Source organism: Penicillium bovifimosum, assembly GCF_028826915.1.
Source record: "Penicillium bovifimosum strain IBT 22155 chromosome Unknown utg000002l_segment0_segment0, whole genome shotgun sequence".
NCBI classification, from domain to species: domain Eukaryota; kingdom Fungi; phylum Ascomycota; class Eurotiomycetes; order Eurotiales; family Aspergillaceae; genus Penicillium; species Penicillium bovifimosum.
Genome location: NW_026622711.1, coordinates 2,820,289 through 2,839,275, shown reverse-complemented (window position 1 = coordinate 2,839,275; position 18,987 = coordinate 2,820,289). Strand labels below are relative to the sequence as shown.

The following is an 18,987-nucleotide window of genomic DNA, read 5'->3' as shown; positions in this document are numbered from 1 at the left end:
CGAAACAAGGTATACAAGCAATACGTATGTTCTCATTGTGCCCCCCCGAAAAGCGCGGTTATGGAACAGAACAGATAAGCCCTACTACTGGAAGATCTCCTCTGTATGCTGTCAAAGATGGTCTTCTCACTATTCCAGCGCCCACGACCGACAACAGTACCTACAGACAGGATCATCCCTTTGCGGTATTGGGATGACTTGGATTACCTACGTGCTCTATGCCACGACTTTACCTTCCGATTTGACGATGTGTTGGATGCGAGCAAACTCGAAGCAGCACTGGGACGTCTGATGATGATCGGAGACTGGGGTCAGATGGGCGCTCGGCTACGTCTCAATGTAGGTATACTATTGCCTTTGCCCATCCAGCCATGCAAAAAACACAGTCTAACAACTTATCCCAGGAGCATGGCAAACTCGAATACCACATACCAGCACGCTATGACGAGAAGCGCCCAGTCTTCATCTTCACGACTACAAGATTTGGAATGAACATCGACGATCACCCGCTAGGCTCCCAGCTGCCTAAAGCAGGCCAAGATCAGTCTTTCCTATCACCATCCTCCGATTACTTCGCCCCTATAGTTCGCCACCCCGACAGTCCTCGGGAGTTGGCCGACTGGATCTACACCGACCGTCCACAGCTTCACATTCATGTTACTCTCTTCCAAGATGCCACCCTTCTCACAATCAGCTACATCCACACCTTCGCCGACGCGATCTCACGAACGAATTTCTTCAAGGCTTGGATAGCAGTCCTTCGTGGCCACGAAGAAGAAGTGCCAGCATTTGTTCCTTACGACCACGACCCTCTATGCATGTTGGGAACAAGTGCTCCGGCGCAGAGCTACACCAATATCAGACAACTATTGGGCGGCCTCAGTCTTGCGCTCTTCGGGCTTCGCTACCTGTTCGAGCTATTATGGTTCCGCAAGCTGGAAGAACATCCGATACGTCTACCGGGACGTTGCGTGGATCGAATGAGAGAAACAGTACTACAGGAGCTAGCCACCCGTGCTCCGCAGGGCACACCGAAGCCCTTCGTGAGCGAGGGTGATGTCGTCGTAGCCTGGTGGGTGCGGACGATGATCAAAGCGCTGAAACCCGCCCCGGATCGGACGATCATGGTGATGAATGTCTTCAACGTGTGGAACCTTTTCCCGGAGTGGTTTCCCAATGGTACCACAGGCGTCATTGGCAACTCCTTCTTCTATTCCTACACACTGCTCATAGCGAGCAAAATCCTCCAAGATAGCAGCTTGCAGTACGTGGCGTCTACGAATCGTCGGGCTCTCGTGGAGCACAGAACCAAGCGCCAGGTCCAAGCCATGACTGCTATTCAGAGAACCAATTTTATGAGAGCTGCGCCTGTGGTTGGAGACCCCGGGCTGCTCTTCTTGGCTGCTACTAATCAGCACAAGGCTAGGTACTTTGAAACGGACTGGTCGGCGGCTGTTGTTAGGGCTGGTGTGCCTGTGAGTCAGAGGCCACATGGTCTTGGGAGGCCATCTTATGTTAATGATATTGAGTATTGTCGTGGGTATCCGACTCGCAATATTGTGAGGATTATTGGGAAGGATGCGGCGGGTGATTGGCATCTTCTGTTTAAGACGAGGGCTGGGGCTTGGCGGGTGATTCATCGGGAGTTGATGGAGTTGATTCGTGAGAAGTGGGAATGATGTCCGGTGTTTTCAATAATCCGGGGCCATAGGAATTCATGCTATTCCTTTCGCGGGGAGCATTCAACGGTTGGTTCCGTCTGAGACAGTATCAGACAAGGTCACAGCCTGAAGCTTATGACTATATCGCATGACGTTTAGTGAAACGGTGTAGGACAAATATGTGCAACGGTGTGATTTCTTATCTTTCTACTCCGTACGTAGTTACTAGATGTAGTTACAAAATAGTCTCGAGCAGACCCCTAAAACGGTTAGAGACCATCTAGAAGAATTCCTATCCTGGTCTAGACTGAATAGTGTCGTGCTGTCGATAGCGGATGGCATCAGATTAAAGCGGCCCCCATCTGGGCCTCGAACAGGCAACTGGTGTGAGATTGTCAATCTCAACGTACGTAGTATCTTGTACAGTACATTCAGATCAGGTGAAAAATCCAGACTTGTGGTCGACAAAAAACACATGGTTATGCTGTACGAAGTATGATCCTTTACGGACTCCGTAGAGGGCGATTGATCTACATTCTACGCAAGAGGTAACATCGACCAACGACCGACGATCAGGAGGCGAAGGTCCCACTTGGAGATGTGTCAGATTCTGTACGGAGTCGAAACTGCAATATTCAGGGTCTTTATTACGACGTATGGGTCTCGGTAGTTAAATGATTCTCCACTTAGCTGCCATTGTGCATGACAACCTGTTGGTACTGTACGGAGTAGATATCCATGCATCTACGTTGACGAATAATGACGCGCAATACGAAGGAGACCCTCGAAACAGAAACTGCGTCATCCAAGGAGGTTTGGATCGTTTGTCGATCAGGCCCACTCGTGAGGAAGGCAAGATGCTATCGCCACTGAAGTACGGAGTACGGATACGATACTCAGACTTTCAGATCTCATTAGAAGGTTTCACATATTGTTATGCCGGTACATACCATTGAGAATCGTTCAAAATAGATAGTCATGTGTTACTCTATATAGAGCCTGTAAATCTATCCAAGCCATGCATATGAAACAATAACGAATGGCTGTCTTTTCCTCAGATAAAAGGCCAAAAAGGGACGCGTGTTCGTGGCGGGGCGACTGGGTCTCATTCGCCCCTCCGGCTAAATGTGACTGGCTGACGCGGCTGGAGGCCAGAGTGATCGTCTTCTTATTTCCTGGTTACCTGTCCTTTACTTGATATTGTACTGTGTAATGTGGTTAAAGATGTACACAGCAAAAGATGTATGAAAATATTTAGCAGTTGTCTACTGTGTACACAGTCAATGACTTGCCAGACTGTCTAGTAGTTCAGAGCATCGGCACAAATTTAGAGAGAGGGCCCGAGCGCTTTGATAACGGGTGATCCCTCAGTAGGTTATTGATAGTACCGGGATGTTATTCACATGATCGGATCTGACTTGCGAATGGAAAGGTGATCGCTTATTGTTCCCTCACTTGAGGCTCAGATACACGCCGTCAGCGGTGCAATGTGCCGATTTGGTTGGATACTTTTGGTGTTGATGACCTCTCCGTACTGTGTACTGTGATAGGCTCAGAGTGATCACTGCAACGGTCAACCTACAACCTACAACGCGGGCTGGTACACAATGGAAGATGCAGATACCCTTAAAGCGCTTGACAAGTGGCATCTTCACACGAGCCTCGGAGCCTACATCCAGATGTGTCGTGATGTGTCGCCGCAAACGGCCCTCTGCACTGGCAAACATTGTTGAATCGGGCCTCATTCGAGGTATCCCAGTGCCATCGCATCCAGCGTCGTTAATGCCCCAAAAGTATTGTTGCTTTTGGATACACGAGAACACTCTGATTGCCTGATCTTGGTATCCTGGCGTGTAAACGGTTTATTCCACTTGAACCTGGGAGGGATGATCACCGATCACTCCCAGCCAACTGTATTCCCTTTTCGCTCGTGATCGACACTTAGCTCAACTGGTACGAACGTCAAAGGCAAAGGAACATGCAAACATAGAGCATAAAAGCACATATCACATAACTATCATTTCGAGATGAATGAAGTGGAAGTGCTTTCCAGACTGTTCCTGCATACCAACTGCATCGACGCCGGAACCGGGAGAGAATACCAAGACGTCAATCTCGAATAGACTGCAATCTGTTTCGAGGTCATCAAAGACAGCATATCAAGGGCCAATTGGCCTCCGAAAACATAGAAAATACATAGTAGAAACCAAATATAGAAATAGATGTTAAAAAGATGTCCGTCCGAAAGAGTTGGACAATATATTACGGTAATACAGATACACGGCCAACCCTGTCCCGTTAATTGCATCGGCAGCCCTCCCTTTTTCTTTTCCTCCTGCAACACCTTCACGACACCATCTTCCCCCAACTTCTCATCGACTTTTCACTCGGACTGGGCATCTCGTCCAGCCGCGTTAGTCTTGCTTCTCTTATCTTCTCCAGTTCTCCTGCTCCGTCCCCGTTTCAAACGTCCTCCCCCTTGGACCGTGTCGCAGGTCCCGACGCTGCCAGCCTTTCGTTGAACTATCTCGGCACTCGATTTGCCTACCATTCTTTGACCTCACTCTTGAAACACTCGTTTAAATAGCTATTCCTTCAATTGGGAATTGCTTCTTGATTAGCAGTACTTCTGCACGATATTTCCGGGATACGACCCTTCGCACGCCGACCCCATAACTTTTAATTCCGCCAAGGTTCACCTACCCCGGTTTCACCTCGCCCTCGTCTATTTACATGTTTGAAAAGTCATCGCACAGTACCGGACCAGCCACAATGCCTGTATTTCGGCTGAAGACGGTGTTTCCGTTGCTCGCTCTGTTGACCATTGGAATCTTCTTCTTTTGCATGGAACGCTATGACAGATCAGCCTTCCTACGGTTCAAGCACCCGGTGGATCGGGCTCCCTTGAGCGGGACCAAGCCGCCCCCTCAAGTACAAACGCCGGCAGAACCTGGCAACCCCCAACCGACCCCCGGCACCTGTGAGGTCGATCCGAAACTCGCTGCTCCCCTCCCTTTCCCCGAATGGCTCCCTCGCAAAAACTACACTCGCGCCTACTTCCGTCCTCGCCATGTGAATCCTCGCACTGAATTCCACACTCTGGAGGAGATTGAGAAGCCCGTGCTCCCGCCCATGGTTGTCATGGAGCGCGGTATGGTCGTTTCTCCCGAAAACAAGCCCGAGAGCTTCGTTTGCCCCGAGATCATTGATGTTGATGTCGCGGCTGATGATAATGTCGAGGAGACTTCGAAACTCCTCTTCGGTCTGGCTACTACTGTTGATCGTCTGGACCGTCTGCTGCCCTCTCTGCTTTACTCCTATGGAAACACTAAGGCCGGTCTGCTTGTTCTGGTTCCCGAGTCGGATGACGACCTGGAGAAGCAAGAGACCTACTTCCGCAACCGCGGTCTGGACCTGACTCTCAAGGCCTCTCCTCTCGAATTCACTGCCCGTTACTTCGGTATGGTCGAGGCATTCACAGAGCACATTCGCAAGCACCGTCCTCACACCACCTGGGTTGGATTCAGTGACGACGATACCTTCTTCCTCTCCCTTCCCACTATCGCTGAGGAGCTGAAGCTCTTCGACGAGACCAAGAAGCACTACATTGGATCGTTGTCCGAGGCCAGCTGGCAAGTGGATACTTTCGGTCACATTGCCTTTGGTGGTGCCGGTGTCTTTGTCTCAAAGCCGCTCTTGGATGTCTTGATGAAGAACTACGATGAGTGCCAGTCCTGGGGTGAGCAGCCCGGTGACCAGAAGCTTGGACAGTGCATTCAGCGCTTCGGTGACACTCCCCTTACCTTGTGGCCCTCTCTGTACCAGATGGACATGGCAGATCCCGTGGACGGTGTCTACGAGTCCGGTCGCAAGATCGAATCCATGCACCACTGGAACAGTTGGTACACCAAGGACGTCGTCAAAATGACCACCGTGTCTGCTGCCGCGGGTCGCAAGTCTGTCCTTCGCCGCTGGGTCTTTGATCAGGAGGAGACTGTGAACAGCGCTACCGGCGAGACTCTCCGTCACTTCTGGGTCATGACCAACGGCTACTCGCTAGTGAAGTACACGTACGGACCGAATGTGCCGGATGATGCCATCAACTTCGATGCCACTGAAAAGACCTGGCCCGAGGACCCTCGCGGTTATGAAGACCGCCTCGGCCCCCTGCGTCCCGCCGAGGAGGAAGGCGTTGCCAAGGATCGGTGGTTGCTCCGTGATGCATTCGTCGTTGGTGACAACGTGCATCAATTTTATGTTCGCGAGGAAGATGAGGGCCACAGCGTAATTGAGATCGTCTGGCTCGGTCCCAAGGGCGGCGGTGGCGGTGGTGTGACTGACCACTACCTTCGCGGCACCTACCAGCAGTAAAATTTGCATGGATCGCTTCTACTTAAGGCTGGCCCTTGGGATTGTGGGTCGTACCTCCTCTCTATTCACTTCATTGCACATGATTCGGCTCCCTTTTTTTATCTCCTACAATATCATACCTCTTCCTCTGGTTATTCTCATTCCAGAGTTCACGACCCCGCCCAATATGATTGCAAAATCGACCAGCCAAACGAACGGCCTTTCCTTATTCGAATGAGACTGGTGACGTGCCTTCCGTGTCCTCCAGTTTCTGATATCATTTATCCGGCGTTGCATTGGCGGAGTCCAGTATGGTGCAGGAACCTGGCGGCTCTGCGTGCTCCTTATATCCTGACGGTGTATTCCCATTTTGAAATGTTCCAGTGGCTCTTTCCTTCCTTTCTTATCTCTCTCGCCCTGGACCCACAGGGACCTTGGCCGAGATATGCCTCACTCAATCGGTTTGGCTTTTGCTCTGCTTTTCCTTTCCCATGTCCATGACCTCCGCCCCGGTCTAAGTGCGCTTTGGGGCCCAGCCACTTCCCATGCCCTATGCCTTGCATCGTTCTGTAAAAATAGACTTGACAGCAGACCCACTTTAGGGTCTCCGTTGGTGATTAGCGTTGAACCTTTTGTTCGTTATGCGAAGAATATGATCAGTTTTCGTCATTTCCATGTTGTGTCCGGTGTTCTTTGGTCCGTGGGGAATGATCTCGAAGCAGCCGAGCTGGACTCTGCTGCATTGGGCCTAGGGCCTCTCGGATCGGGCCGCATTTTGATCGGCTTTGTTCTTGCTGTCTGGGCGGTGGATTGGATGAGATTTGTTTTCCTTCCACGAACGGGTCCATCCTGGCCTCTGGCTGCTGTGACCCGGCTTGGATGAACATACGGGCAGCTTCCGAGCGGGGTAGTTATGCAAATGAACGTTATGGCCTATGCTCAATGCAATATCACCCAATAACGAGAAGAAAGTGTATGAAAAGATGTAGCACCGGGTTCGAGTACGGAGTACATGTAGGAGCAAGGCGAGGAGTACGGAGTAAATAGAGGGTAAATAGAACAAAAGCAGGGAGACAAGGGCCAATAGAATGAATTTTTGCTACTAAACCTACTAACCGAGTCATTTCCCCGGTTCATGTGCAACAAATCTACGCTTGTGAGACATTTCAATGTCTCCAGGGGCTCTGTAATTCCCATGCGAGGCATGCCCGTGCAAGGGGAGACGAGATATCTAGAGGTTTCTTGAGTGATACGCAGTATTGGAGGTCGAGACCAGGCCTATTTTATTTTGCTTATCTCGTGTGCAATTTGATGAATGTGAGAGGCCTAAATTAGACAGGAATGAGAGCAACGAGGGATTGTTTTCGGGCTATGTGATGCTGTTACTCTTCGAATGCGGCCATGCGAGTATCAGACTGGCCCGTGCGACCCGCGAGTTGTGCAAGGTGGGTGTACGTCCGTAGGTTGTGTCGATGGTTCAGATGTAACCTGATCAGTTACTTTCATAGATAGTTTAATATCGAAGCAACAAAACTACTATGTATATGAAGAATTGGATGTTGTATGGCAGATAATCCGTATTCTGAGTCATCGTATGTTTTGGAACGGTGGGATAGCCAATCATATAATCACGGGAGTTCTGCCCCCTGGAGGCATGTGGACTGGAATGGAGTGAACTACTCAGCTAACTCCGTATACGCAGTAGATAGGGTGTCTCTAATTTATGTCCAGGACTGAGAAGAAGATGTTTGAAATACAGTAGAAAGAGAAAGTACAGTTGAAGACAAGTCACATGCTGTTAGCAGACAGCAACAAAGAAAGAAAGATCCAGACCGGAGGGGAAGGGGGGGAAGGAAGAATCAGCCAATAATCGATCAGAGCCAAGATTCGTACCCGGTCAAGAGGAGGCGAATACGAAACAATTACAGGTTCGATACGGAAAGGGAGGAAGGAGGTACCTTAAGATGCACGCTCAATTTGCGGTGGCCTAGAAGTACCTAACTTGTAGCTAAGTTTAAATTACTGTTCTTCTTCACGCCACTCACATGATCCTTAATAACACACCGCCTGCCCATAGCAAGTTTCCCCCAAGTCCTCCTCCCCCGAATTTCCCTTTTCTCACATCTCATAAACGCGTTACTCGATTGGGTCATCTCCCTTCCTTCCCCTTTCGGCACCTCCAACTTATCACCCCCTCCCCCTCCCATAATAAATCCTGACTTGTTTGACTTGTTCTTCTTAATTTATCATGTCGGCGGTAGTTGATGAGAAGCTCTCGCCCGGTCATGATGACCTGCCCGGTAACGGCGATGCCCGTGGGACCAAGCGCAACCGCATGAGCGCCGACGATGAGGACGATGACGACGACAAGCCTGGTCGTGAGCGACGCAAGATCGAGATCAAGTTCATTCAGGATAAGTCGCGTCGACACATTACTTTCTCTAAGCGAAAGGCTGGTATCATGAAGAAGGTGCGTCGCGTCACCATCAGTTACCCGAAGGCAACTTCCAATCCTGAACATTTGATTAACCCGGGAAAATCTCTAGGCTTATGAGCTGTCTGTCTTGACTGGCACTCAAGTGCTTCTTCTGGTTGTCTCCGAGACTGGTCTGGTCTACACCTTCACTACCCCCAAGCTTCAACCGCTGGTTACCAAGGCCGAGGGCAAGAACCTCATTCAGGTATGCTCTGATTTGTCCCAAGCCTCCTGTTCAGTTGCTAATTCAAAGATAGGCCTGCTTGAATGCTCCCGACCCAGCTGCCAGTGAGAATGGCGTCGACGCCCCCGATGTCGCCCCCGAGGCCCCCGAAGACGTGGCTCACAGCAATGTCAACGCCCCCCAGGGGAATATGCGTCCTGGCATTCACCCTGGCTACATGACCAACGAGCAGCAGCAGCAGATGGCATACTACCAGAATCTCCAGCAGCAACAGCAGGCTGGTGGCCAGTATCCCATGCCGGTTGCCGGCCGCATGCCGCCGCAGCACCAACCCACTGCTTAAATGCTCCCAACTTACGATCTCATCCGTGGGGTTCCTACCTAAAGGATCCCCGATGCTCCGTCTTCTTCTCTGTTCTTTCCTCCCTGCGCCTCGATCTCGCGTTCATTTGATACCCGTCTCTCTCTGTGCCGATCCATCATCCCACACTTCCCTCGTGCAATGGTTGCGCTGTAACCTGCAATGCCCCCATTCTCTAGGGAACTCCCGTGAGACCTTTTGTATATTGTCAAGCACCGCTCTGGAAGACACCTTCCAGTCTCTCTTTGATGATACGGGATCTGGTTTTTCCTTTCGACATCGCCTTCTCGCAAATAACCCAATTTTCCCGAGACTCGTGGCGACGAAATAATCACAAAAAATCACAAAAACACGCTCCACGAAAAAAAAAAGAAACCATCCTCGAGAAAAGAGAAAGAGGGCGCAAGCAGGCAACTCTGGCTTTTTATTTTCCCCTCTCTACTTATATCTATGGCGGAGGAAGGTGGTGTTCCTGGTGCATTGAAACACGGCGATGCGGCTACTCCTCCCCTCTCCCTGTTCTTTTTGCTCTCAATCTTACTTCTTTTTCTGTTTCTTTTCCTCCCTTTTTCTCTCTGAGCTATTTCCTTGGTCACTGATCATGTTATTTTCCTCGTCTAATCTTAAGCTATGTGTTAATTGTTGTTTATTGTGTCGAGTCAACGGGTTAGTCCATTTCGACGATGGCTGCTCTGCTATGGCTTTGGCTGGTTTACATTCTGTATGGTATGGAGCAATCGGATTCTGTTCCTTTGGTATTTTAATCTATGTAATAGTAAGACCTCTCGTCGGACATGGACTTTACCATATACCCAGCACTGTGTATGCCTGATGTCTTGGTACCTAATATGTCCGACTGGCAGTCACAAGCCGCCATATGGATCTGGACCATGACCTCGATCTATCCATTCCATCCCTCCAAATAAAGAAACCTTGGGCTATCATCTTGGCATGCATGGTTAAGGAAGAAAGTTTCAAAGACTGCATATGGCCGCAGCCAACCTAGAGGCTTGGTCTGACGTGCATCGGCACTTCCTACCCGGAGACCTGTATAATCACATGGCAAGCTAGGTATTTGAATACATACTCAGTCCGGATACCTGCAAAATCTATATATCAGTAAATTAGGTACGTACCTAGGTATGTCCCTAGATATGGAGTCGAAAGTGGCCAGACGAGGTATACATGTTAGGTAGGTACCCACTAGAGTGCTATATTCATTGCAGAGCTATATACCCGACCGAAGGTAGTATCAAACGCGATAGTGATCTTGACAGCGAACAGAACTTACAGAACACAGCTGGAGAATATTTCTCTCCATGAGAGTTGGTTAGGTAGAGCGACGAGTATAGTGAGACGAGGGATCTGATCTACTGAACCGAGACAGGGGTGTGAAAGAAAGTAGAAAAAAAAAAAAGAAATTCCGTATTTGTGTCTGTTCACATATCATAGGGTTTTATGTCGATTTATCGGGAAACAAAGACAAAGGATCAGGTGGAAGTTGTCTCGTATATGGGGATTCCGTGTGTATAACGCGTCGGAGGAAGGCAGATGCCAGAGGGTACAGAGGGTACAGAGGGTGGGAGTAAAGATGAAGGAGCTATCCAATCTGGCTCCGGTTCAGCCTGGCTGCTGCCCGCCCGCCTGCGGGCTGCTCCACCGAGATAGATATTGTTTTCCGGACCTCCAGATGCCTGCAAGAGCTCTCCTTGAACCGGCAAGAAGACCTGAGCTTGGTTCCGTCACCGGCGAGCGGGGAACGAGAAGCCCATCCTGTTCGTATATATCATCGCCGTCTTCGCGGATGGTTCCGTATCCGCTGGTTTCGTGGCTAGATGAAGAAGAAATGAAAGGTCCGGGTCTACGACGATTGCGCTGGGTGGTCCATAACCCATTTAGGGGTGCTGAGGCGTGCCGCAGTTGGTTTTCGCGTGTTGATCCCAGGACTCGGCGAGAGCCGTTTATGCGGTCTTGTGGGACAGCAGCTATCGTCGAGTGTCGTTTCAGACCTCGTAATTGGCCGCCGTTTCGTATTGCGCTGCCGCTGGCGCTGCGCGGACGGTCGATTGAGAACCGCGTGTGGTCGTCATCAGAGCCGTACTCTGAGTCGTCGAGTTCGGCCCAAATGGATGCGGCGTTTAGATCGACGGAGTCGCGGTCGAGATGCAGGTCTAGCGGTAAGCTTGGAGCTCTTCCGCGATGATATGAAAGATGTCGGGTGTGGGCCTTTGGATTGAGGAGCGGTTCGCGCTCACCAATCCGCGATTCCTCATCTTGGCCGTCCAGCAGCCCTGAGGTCGGAGAGTGTTCTTCCAGGACTGCCATGCCCGGACCGAGTGCGGTTTGTGTGGGGCCCCCCAGTCGTAACAGCGGCATGGCTGTCGATATCCTCGAGTCGCCATGATAGACACAAGACACCGGCTAGGAGCACCAGTGTCCCCAGAGCAATGAGACCTGCGTGGAAGCCTGCTAGTTGGGACGCTTGCCGGAAGTAGATCAGACCATCCAGGATGGCTATGATGTTGTAGATGCAGAAAACGAAAGGATATAAAACACTAGTACTACACAGCTTCAGTCCCCGGTGGAGATAGAACAGCTGCGTGAGCGCCAGGAAGATCATCCCAAGCAAAATCACCCATGATTGCCAACGATTGAACTGGTTCACGCGATCTACGACCGTGCGCACGAGAAGCTCCACTGCTGACTTCGCTAGCAAAAGCGAGTGAGCTGACAATATACCACTGACAAATCCATAGCTCATGCCTCGGATTGTCCTCATCCGACTTTGCAGACGTAGGAGATGTGGCGCGAAATGACCGGACGCTGAGGGTTTCGCGCGCGAGGATAGCAGGAAGTGCTTTACCAGCTTAGTGGCCATAAGTACCGCAACAACCAGCAAAGCGGTAGCCCCCATCCACAGGAGGAACGGCCGTCGCTGAAGAAGGTCCAGAAGCTGGTCTAACGTATGTGCTGGTTCTCCGATGGCGCCGAACGTCGCAATCAGCAACGCGCCGGTGCAGACGAGAATCGTGCCCGCAAGGGAATATCGGGTAAATGGTTCACTGAGAATGAGTGTCGCGAATATCGTATTAAACACTAATCCAGACTATTTCCTCTATCAGTCACTGATCGTCGTGCCGTGGAGAGGGACTACTGACCGCTTGGAGTGTCGACAGCACTGGCAGCGGAAGCGTAGTGATCTGAATGGTGCTCCCCACTAGGTTGGAGATGACGAACATCCCCATTCCTAGTTGCCATCGTCGCCGCTTGTAGGGTGGTCTGCGCACATCGTAGGGGTGCTTCTCGTCCTCGAGCAGATGCGACTTGCGCTGGAGCGTCAGCCCAATGGCTTGTAGGCTAGTGGATATGAGCCCGACTACCACACCGACCTGATGTTCCGTTAGGGCTTAATCTAGTCTCGTAGTGTATCTTAAATCTGGAGTGCTTACCGCAATGCTACCCTGCGGCGACAAGTCACCTAGATTGCCCATGTTGCGTGTGGTGCATTGGCCGGGTGAAGGGGGCGACAGGGAGAAAGGCACATCGATTCGACAGGAACTACCGGAGGAATGAGTCCATGGTTCAGATAAAGACTATAGAGGAGTAACAAGATCACGCTGAAAGGGATGTCAGTCGAGGGGAGTGCGGAGGAGCTGGGAGGCGGAACGCCAAGGCAACGCACTCCGAGCTTAGCTGGACACAACGTCCTCCACTCCCTCTTCCCCACATCATTCCACAACAACAGTACTGTACAGCAGTCAAGCCGCCAAAATGTCACAAAGCCATGCTCTTTCAGATGACCAGGTACGTCCGCTATCTATTTTGGGGTTCTCAGGAAAGCCGGAGTGGGACTAATGCCGGTCGAATCCAGGTCGCGGGCGAGCTCCGCAAGATGACCGCCTTCATCAAGCAAGAAGCACTCGAGAAGGCCCGCGAGATCCAGCTCAAGGCCGACGAGGAATTTGCAATCGAAAAGTCCAAACTGGTGCGCCAGGAAACCGCCGCTATCGATACCCTCTACGAGAAGAAGTTCAAGCAGGCTGCCATGTCCCAGCAGATCACCCGATCTACACTCGCCAACAAGACCCGACTGCGTGTGCTTGGTGGTCGTCAGGAGCTGCTCGATGAACTGTTCCAGAATGCCCGTGATAAGATTACCAAGGTCGCTGCCAACGACAAGACAAAGTACCAGGCCATGCTCAAGGGGCTGGTCCTCGAGGGCCTGTACGATTTGAATGAGGATAAGGTGCAGATTCGCTCGCGGAAGAAGGACTTTGATGTCACTAAGAAGGCTATCGAGGAGGCGGCCAAGGAGTACAAGGAGAATGTTGGCTCAGAGGTTACCGTGACTGTGGATGAGTCGGAGCCGTTGGCAGAGGGATCGTGAGTTTATTCCTATTCTCCCTGCAAATCTAAGAAAAGGTCTAACTAGCTGTCAGTGCCGGTGGTGTGATTATCGTTGGCGGACAGGGCAAGATCGAGATCAACAACACTTTCGAGGAGCGTCTGCGACTGCTGGAAATCGATGCCCTCCCTGCGGTCCGACAGACGCTCTTTGGCAAGAACCCGAACCGAAGATTTTACGATTAAGTGTCTACTTGGTTCTATCGTTCTATCTCTGGTTTCACATTTGCGACTGCCGTATTTCGTGTGTTATAATTCGGGTACTCTTTGCTCCTCTTGGCCATTCCCATAGACAGAGAGGGTTCTTTGCACAGTTCGGGTCTGATCTGGAATATGATCAAACACTCTTAGCGCTACTTCCCATTGCATTGATAACACTGGTATTTTGTAACAGCATGGTTGTGAAAACACCGTCGCTTTCCGAGGGTATGATTGTAAGGGTCGTAAGTCATCGGGACATGCAGAGAAGGAGCTAGACATCTCAACTCATTAAGCCACCCGCAGTGTTCCTGTCCTCTCAGATAAGAATGGAGATCCTGAGGCTAGAGCCTGCCAGGTGATTGTAGTATCTGGTCATGCGCACGAATCGGGAGCCCTGTGTCCCCATCTTCCACGTCATCTGGCGCCGCAGATGGTTGTACTGTCGGCAAGAGTTCGGGAACGGGCTTTCCAGCCATTGCAGCATAGTTGGAAAAAAGGCTTCGAATGTCCTTCTCGCTGACGTGTGACTCGAAGATGCCCTTTTTCGGCGGCGGTTTGGACCGAACAGAGTACACAATTCGGTAATGCAAAGCCTCCAGTTCGCTTTTCGCTACTGTGCGTGTCACATGTGAGGCCCCCGAGTCCTGGATAGAGCAGAAGATCGTCTTGACCTGAGTTGCCAACCTGTCGATGGCAGTGTTATAGTCCTTTTCAGTTCGATCCCCTCTGTAGTTCAACTCCAACACAGAGGAATCGATGGCGGTGTTGAGAAGACCAGCGAGGGCATTCAGCTCTCGCCAGTCATAGTCAACTACACTCTTGAGTTTCTTGACCTGGAAACGCTCGTCACGCAGTAGTAGCATCGTGATACGTTTGAGATCAAGCACCTTTTCAGGTGGCTCGGTGAGAGGTTCGGGGCTCCGAAGCAAGAAGGAAACGGCTAGACGACATCGTAACAGTGCAAGCCATGGTGATGTAGGCAGGATATGGTAGACGATATGGCTTTGAAGACAGACATCGTCTGTTGTGTTGTAGCAGGTGAGGAACACTCGGTGCAACTGGTATGGTTAGCTACAATTGTGAAGGAAAGCACAGGAAGAACGTACCATATCGTCGGCATTGAATCCAGCAAAGTTCACAGGATCCAGCACAGCATTTATGGTTCTCTGAAGCTCCGAAGACAACGTGAAATCTGTCGTCAATGATGCATCAAGGGTAAGACGTAACAGGAGAAGAATGACCTTTTCTTGCGTGTCTTCTGCGAATCTACAGATTGTTAGTCTCGCATCGCCGAATTCCGTGGCGTGTCAACATACAAGCCAGCAGTCTCCTGAAGTAATCTGAACACCGAAACAAGATGGTCTTTTAGCTCAGAACCTGGGGTGATAGCTAATATCTTCTGTTAGCATATTCTTGCAAGTAGAAAATAGCTAGCACATACACTGGAAAGAGTCCGGGGACGTTTTCTGAGAGGAATCCAAAGCCTGGGGCCGAGCTCCCAGCCGCGAAAATAGATCATCGATATCGGCAGGACGTATCAGTGACCTGAGACGCTCCACATCCATATTCTTATGCATTGCGTTAGTGGATTCTAATGGGAATTCGGTATAAAGGTATTGGCAAACCTTCAGTATCCGGTAGTATGCATTGCTCAGATTCTCTCGACGTTCATAGGGCACTGTTCACGAAATATTAGCTTCTCGTACATAAATCAGTAAAGGAGAATTCCCAAGTTAAATACGCACCAGAATGGAACATCCACAGAACGAACTCGTCAGGCAGAAGTCCTTTGGACATAAGCATCTGAATGAATTGGCCAGAGATGAACTGACGATCACGAGCGTTCGAGTCTGCGAGTGAGTTAGCACATGTAGGAATAATGCACACAATTGGTTGAAGACTCACCCATTAGAATCTCCATACTCGACCCAGGCGCGAACAGGTCCCGTGACAATTCAGGAGCCGGCGGCAACGGTTGTGTGGAATCGAAGAATGACCAAGCCCGGGCGTTATCAAGGGCGTCGGTTCTTCTGATAGCACCTATGAGGCGCTGGCCACTCACACCGTCCTCATCCTCGTCGAGCGCTGATATCAACATGCTTTCATTCAGAGCATATCCAGAGCTAGACGCGCGGAGTCCGCGCGCACCGCCATTAGATTGCGTTTGCGCATAGGTGGCTCTTACCCGGGAAACAGCTGCTTCGGTCTCGAGATCATCTACCGCATCGTGGACGAGAGAATCGATGGTGTGTCTGTATTTCTTTGGCGACTTTATCGTCTGGGTGAACGTGACCGGTGCGGGCTCGGCTTTCTTCGTAGACTTTGGAGCAAACAGAGTGTCCGGATCATCCAAGGAGCAGATTGAATCTGTGTCTTCTCCATCGGAGCTGATGACAACTTCTTTACCGTCTTTCATGATACGCTGGGATCCCTGGAGGCTCTCACTTTGCGATGAAAGAACGTTGGCCGAGTCGACGCCTTGGAAACTTTGGTGCAAGGTAGGAGATTGGTGGGCGTTATCTTGCGTTGTCAGATACAGTGCTGCGTTCAACTGAGCTTCAGCATCTTCTGCGGATTCCGGGTGTAGTTGATCGACGACAAAGGATGAGGGGGGTTCGGTGAGGGGTGAGGTCGAGGATTCAGCTGTGTTTTCCGTGCTTTCTTTCTTCTCCGGCGTGGTATTACGATTAGCAATGGAGTATGCAGGTTTGTTAAACCATAAGTCCTTTAACGTCCGCATGATGGCGTGTGCTGAATATTTTTTTCTTCTTCCTAGAAGAATTAGGCATATCGCGTCGTTGGACGCGCGTGTCCAGCGCGATGTCACATGATTACTGCTGACTCAGCACTGTCTAGTGGGTGGGTCCACTGGACTGGGGCTTTCTTACACGTACCTACTGTGTAGTACTGTGTACAAGGTTGAGGTCAAACATCACTTGTTTTGAGGTCAATTCGGTGGCATCGAGTCGACACATGTGTACGCTGTGTGGCCAGCGTCCATCGCGTAACGATGGCAGCTATGTACTTGTACCTGTACATACTTAATTTGTAGATCTGACAGCCACATTCTTGGTGGCATAGATCTACGGCTGATCCGCATGATAAGTTGAGTTACATTTACGGAGTAGACTACGTAGTTATATCGATTCGATAACTACTGTGTAACGATCAAGTGGAACTGGCAGCAATCATCACCCATCAAGCGCCTGTAGTATCAGGGGGATTGACAACCCAACTAAGTTTAGTCAAGGGACCAGTACTAGTTACACTACACGTTGGATCCACTACAGTTCGTGCGGTCTGGCTGGCGACGCCCTTCTACGCAGCTTCGTATACATATCTACACTTGTACAGCACAGTACTGGCTGGTATACGGCACGTTGCACTGTATGCCCCGTGGCTCATGCCTCGGACCCTTACTTCGGGATCTGTAGTTATAAGCTTTTAGGGTAACACCGCTCTGAAACATACCTCGTAGGGCTACTCCGTAGTACATAGGGAAGACAAGAACACGAGTTTTCATAGATTCGAAGCACATTCCAAATTTGTTCATTGCGCTTGTTGTACGGAGTACAGAATATGGGGATCATCGGGCCCGCTCAGGAGGATGCCTGCTCCTGAAATGCCAAGAGTTTCATTTCTTGTGCCAAGAAACAAGGAGCATAAGTGACATGAATATCAAAATGAGACAAAGACAAAAGGGACGGTATCAAGACCCACCCTAATTGAGCCCTGGAAAGATTAGCCTACACTGTACTCCGTACGCTAACTGACTAGTTAAGCGCCTTTGTCTTAGATCTCCAGGGCTATTCTGCCTGTTGTTTAGAGTACGAGATGGATACAGAAAAAAATAAAAATAAAATAAAGACGCTGAGTCAGGTGGGTCGGCAAGCTCGTGCCGTGTCGGGGTTTCAGGATCGATGCTCCGACCCCGAACCCCGAATGCTGAGTCTGCGCTTGGGGGGCGTGGACTGATATCATAGGGGACAATATGTCTTGTGGAAAAAACGAAATAATACATTCGGTTGTGCTTGATAGCGGGGATAGTTTCTATATGAATTAGCGATTTTTACTACTGAGTGTCAATAGTTATCCGTGGCCTTAACTACAGGGAGACTATCTACTACATGCCTATAAATACATTAGGTTGTAACTCGTGAGAAAAGGCCAGCTGTTAGAAAACCGTGCATAGTGGGGGCAGAGCAACGGATAAAACTGTGGGCCAATGACCGCTACATACGCAGCGTACTCCAGACTCCAGAGTTTGCATAAAGAGTACGGATGAAACGGATACCGAGGCCGGGCTTACCGCGTACCTAAAGCACTGGGCCACTGGGGAGCATCCTAGTTCTGCTCTGTAAGCGGTCATAAAGCAGCTTATGGAGGCAGTGCCATTAGGCACACCAGAGAAAGGGGGCCTAGAAAGCCAAATTGAAAACAGAATCTCTATCTCCATCAAGTTGAAGGCCCTCGAAAGATCAATTCAAAACGGGTTACGGGACAACGTACAGGTAGGTATGTATATACTGCGTAGATGTTGACTTGGCTATCTTTGTTATGTATCAGTGCCGAATACTCCGATTGCCACAGTCAGAAATTTAGAAGGGGGAGGCCGGAACGGGGCTGGACTTATGATTACCGAAATTTACCTGTATTGATACGAAGTACATGGCTTACTCAAGCCCGTCAGCCGTAGATCACATCAAGACGTCAAGACTGAAGATGTAGATGATTCTAAGAGTCAAGAAAGAGTCAGTGTAGAATACTGTCTAATCAATGTTCCTACGGAGATCGTAAATAATCGTATCACAAAGAGGACACAGATCGAACAACCGACGCGTTTAGGAAGTAAAAATGTCCCGCCAAGACCCGGCCACTATGAGGATGACAAAGCACCGGTATCCAGATTGGTAAGTGCGGTAACGACGATACATGCTATCCCGTACTGACATCGATACGAGGGTAAGCTCAGGTGGCCTACGTCTCTCTTCACACCCCTCGAACGAAAAAGTTACCACTACTCCAGTGCTTCGCTCTCCATCTTTTCCCCATCTTTTCCCCCTCAGTATCTTGAATGGCCCCGTGTGGGTGCGCCCTCTGACGCTTCGCCTGTCGTATTGCAATTCCATTCCACCACGACCGGCCGCAGAAATTCAATCTGGTCTGCCCTACACGATCACTCGAACCCCATCGACAAAAATAGCTTCGACGTGCGCGCAGAATTGGCGATACCTTGGAGATCTCTCGTCACAGATGAAATAGCGCTTCACTCATCCCAAATCTCGTGAACACGTTCAGACTGGCAGTCTGCCCTCTACACCCGGCGCTGTCGAATTTCGGCCCTGCAAAC

The 18,987-nt window shown here is 50.3% G+C and overlaps 7 protein-coding genes across 7 annotated transcripts; 5 read left to right on the top strand and 2 right to left on the bottom strand.

Moving 5' to 3' along the window:
* Positions 1-117: 117 nt before the first annotated feature.
* On the top strand, positions 118-1,679 carry N7515_002263 (uncharacterized protein; the record flags this gene model as incomplete). Its single annotated transcript, XM_056663007.1, has 2 exons — positions 118-339; positions 405-1,679. The coding sequence occupies 2 exons, from the start codon at positions 118-120 to the stop codon at positions 1,677-1,679; spliced, it is 1,497 nt and encodes a 498-aa protein (XP_056525120.1).
* A 2,754-nt stretch (positions 1,680-4,433) lies between these two features.
* On the top strand, positions 4,434-6,032 carry gfsA (glycosyltransferase family 31 protein; the record flags this gene model as incomplete). Its single annotated transcript, XM_056663006.1, has 1 exon — positions 4,434-6,032. One exon carries the CDS (start codon positions 4,434-4,436, stop codon positions 6,030-6,032), a length of 1,599 nt encoding a protein of 532 aa, XP_056525119.1.
* A 2,227-nt stretch (positions 6,033-8,259) lies between these two features.
* N7515_002261 (Transcription factor MADS-box) lies at positions 8,260-9,014 on the top strand (the record flags this gene model as incomplete). Its single annotated transcript, XM_056663005.1, has 3 exons — positions 8,260-8,481; positions 8,558-8,692; positions 8,745-9,014. 3 exons carry the CDS (start codon positions 8,260-8,262, stop codon positions 9,012-9,014), a joined length of 627 nt encoding a protein of 208 aa, XP_056525118.1.
* Positions 9,015-10,652: 1,638 nt separating this feature from the next.
* Positions 10,653-12,523, bottom strand: N7515_002260 (uncharacterized protein; the record flags this gene model as incomplete). Its single annotated transcript, XM_056663004.1, has 4 exons — positions 10,653-11,323; positions 11,352-12,138; positions 12,191-12,421; positions 12,482-12,523. The coding sequence occupies 4 exons, from the start codon at positions 12,521-12,523 to the stop codon at positions 10,653-10,655; spliced, it is 1,731 nt and encodes a 576-aa protein (XP_056525117.1).
* A 280-nt stretch (positions 12,524-12,803) lies between these two features.
* Positions 12,804-13,622, top strand: N7515_002259 (H(+)-transporting V1 sector ATPase subunit E; the record flags this gene model as incomplete). Its single annotated transcript, XM_056663003.1, has 3 exons — positions 12,804-12,836; positions 12,904-13,415; positions 13,472-13,622. The coding sequence occupies 3 exons, from the start codon at positions 12,804-12,806 to the stop codon at positions 13,620-13,622; spliced, it is 696 nt and encodes a 231-aa protein (XP_056525116.1).
* Positions 13,623-13,978: 356 nt separating this feature from the next.
* Positions 13,979-16,377, bottom strand: N7515_002258 (uncharacterized protein; the record flags this gene model as incomplete). The annotated part of the gene is made up of 6 exons (XM_056663002.1): positions 13,979-14,695; positions 14,744-14,903; positions 14,954-15,026; positions 15,079-15,315; positions 15,383-15,487; positions 15,543-16,377. 6 exons carry the CDS (start codon positions 16,375-16,377, stop codon positions 13,979-13,981), a joined length of 2,127 nt encoding a protein of 708 aa, XP_056525115.1.
* Positions 16,378-18,491: 2,114 nt separating this feature from the next.
* Positions 18,492-18,899, top strand: N7515_002257 (uncharacterized protein; the record flags this gene model as incomplete). Its single annotated transcript, XM_056663001.1, has 2 exons — positions 18,492-18,547; positions 18,704-18,899. The coding sequence occupies 2 exons, from the start codon at positions 18,492-18,494 to the stop codon at positions 18,897-18,899; spliced, it is 252 nt and encodes an 83-aa protein (XP_056525114.1).
* Between the last annotated feature and the right edge of the window lie 88 nt (positions 18,900-18,987).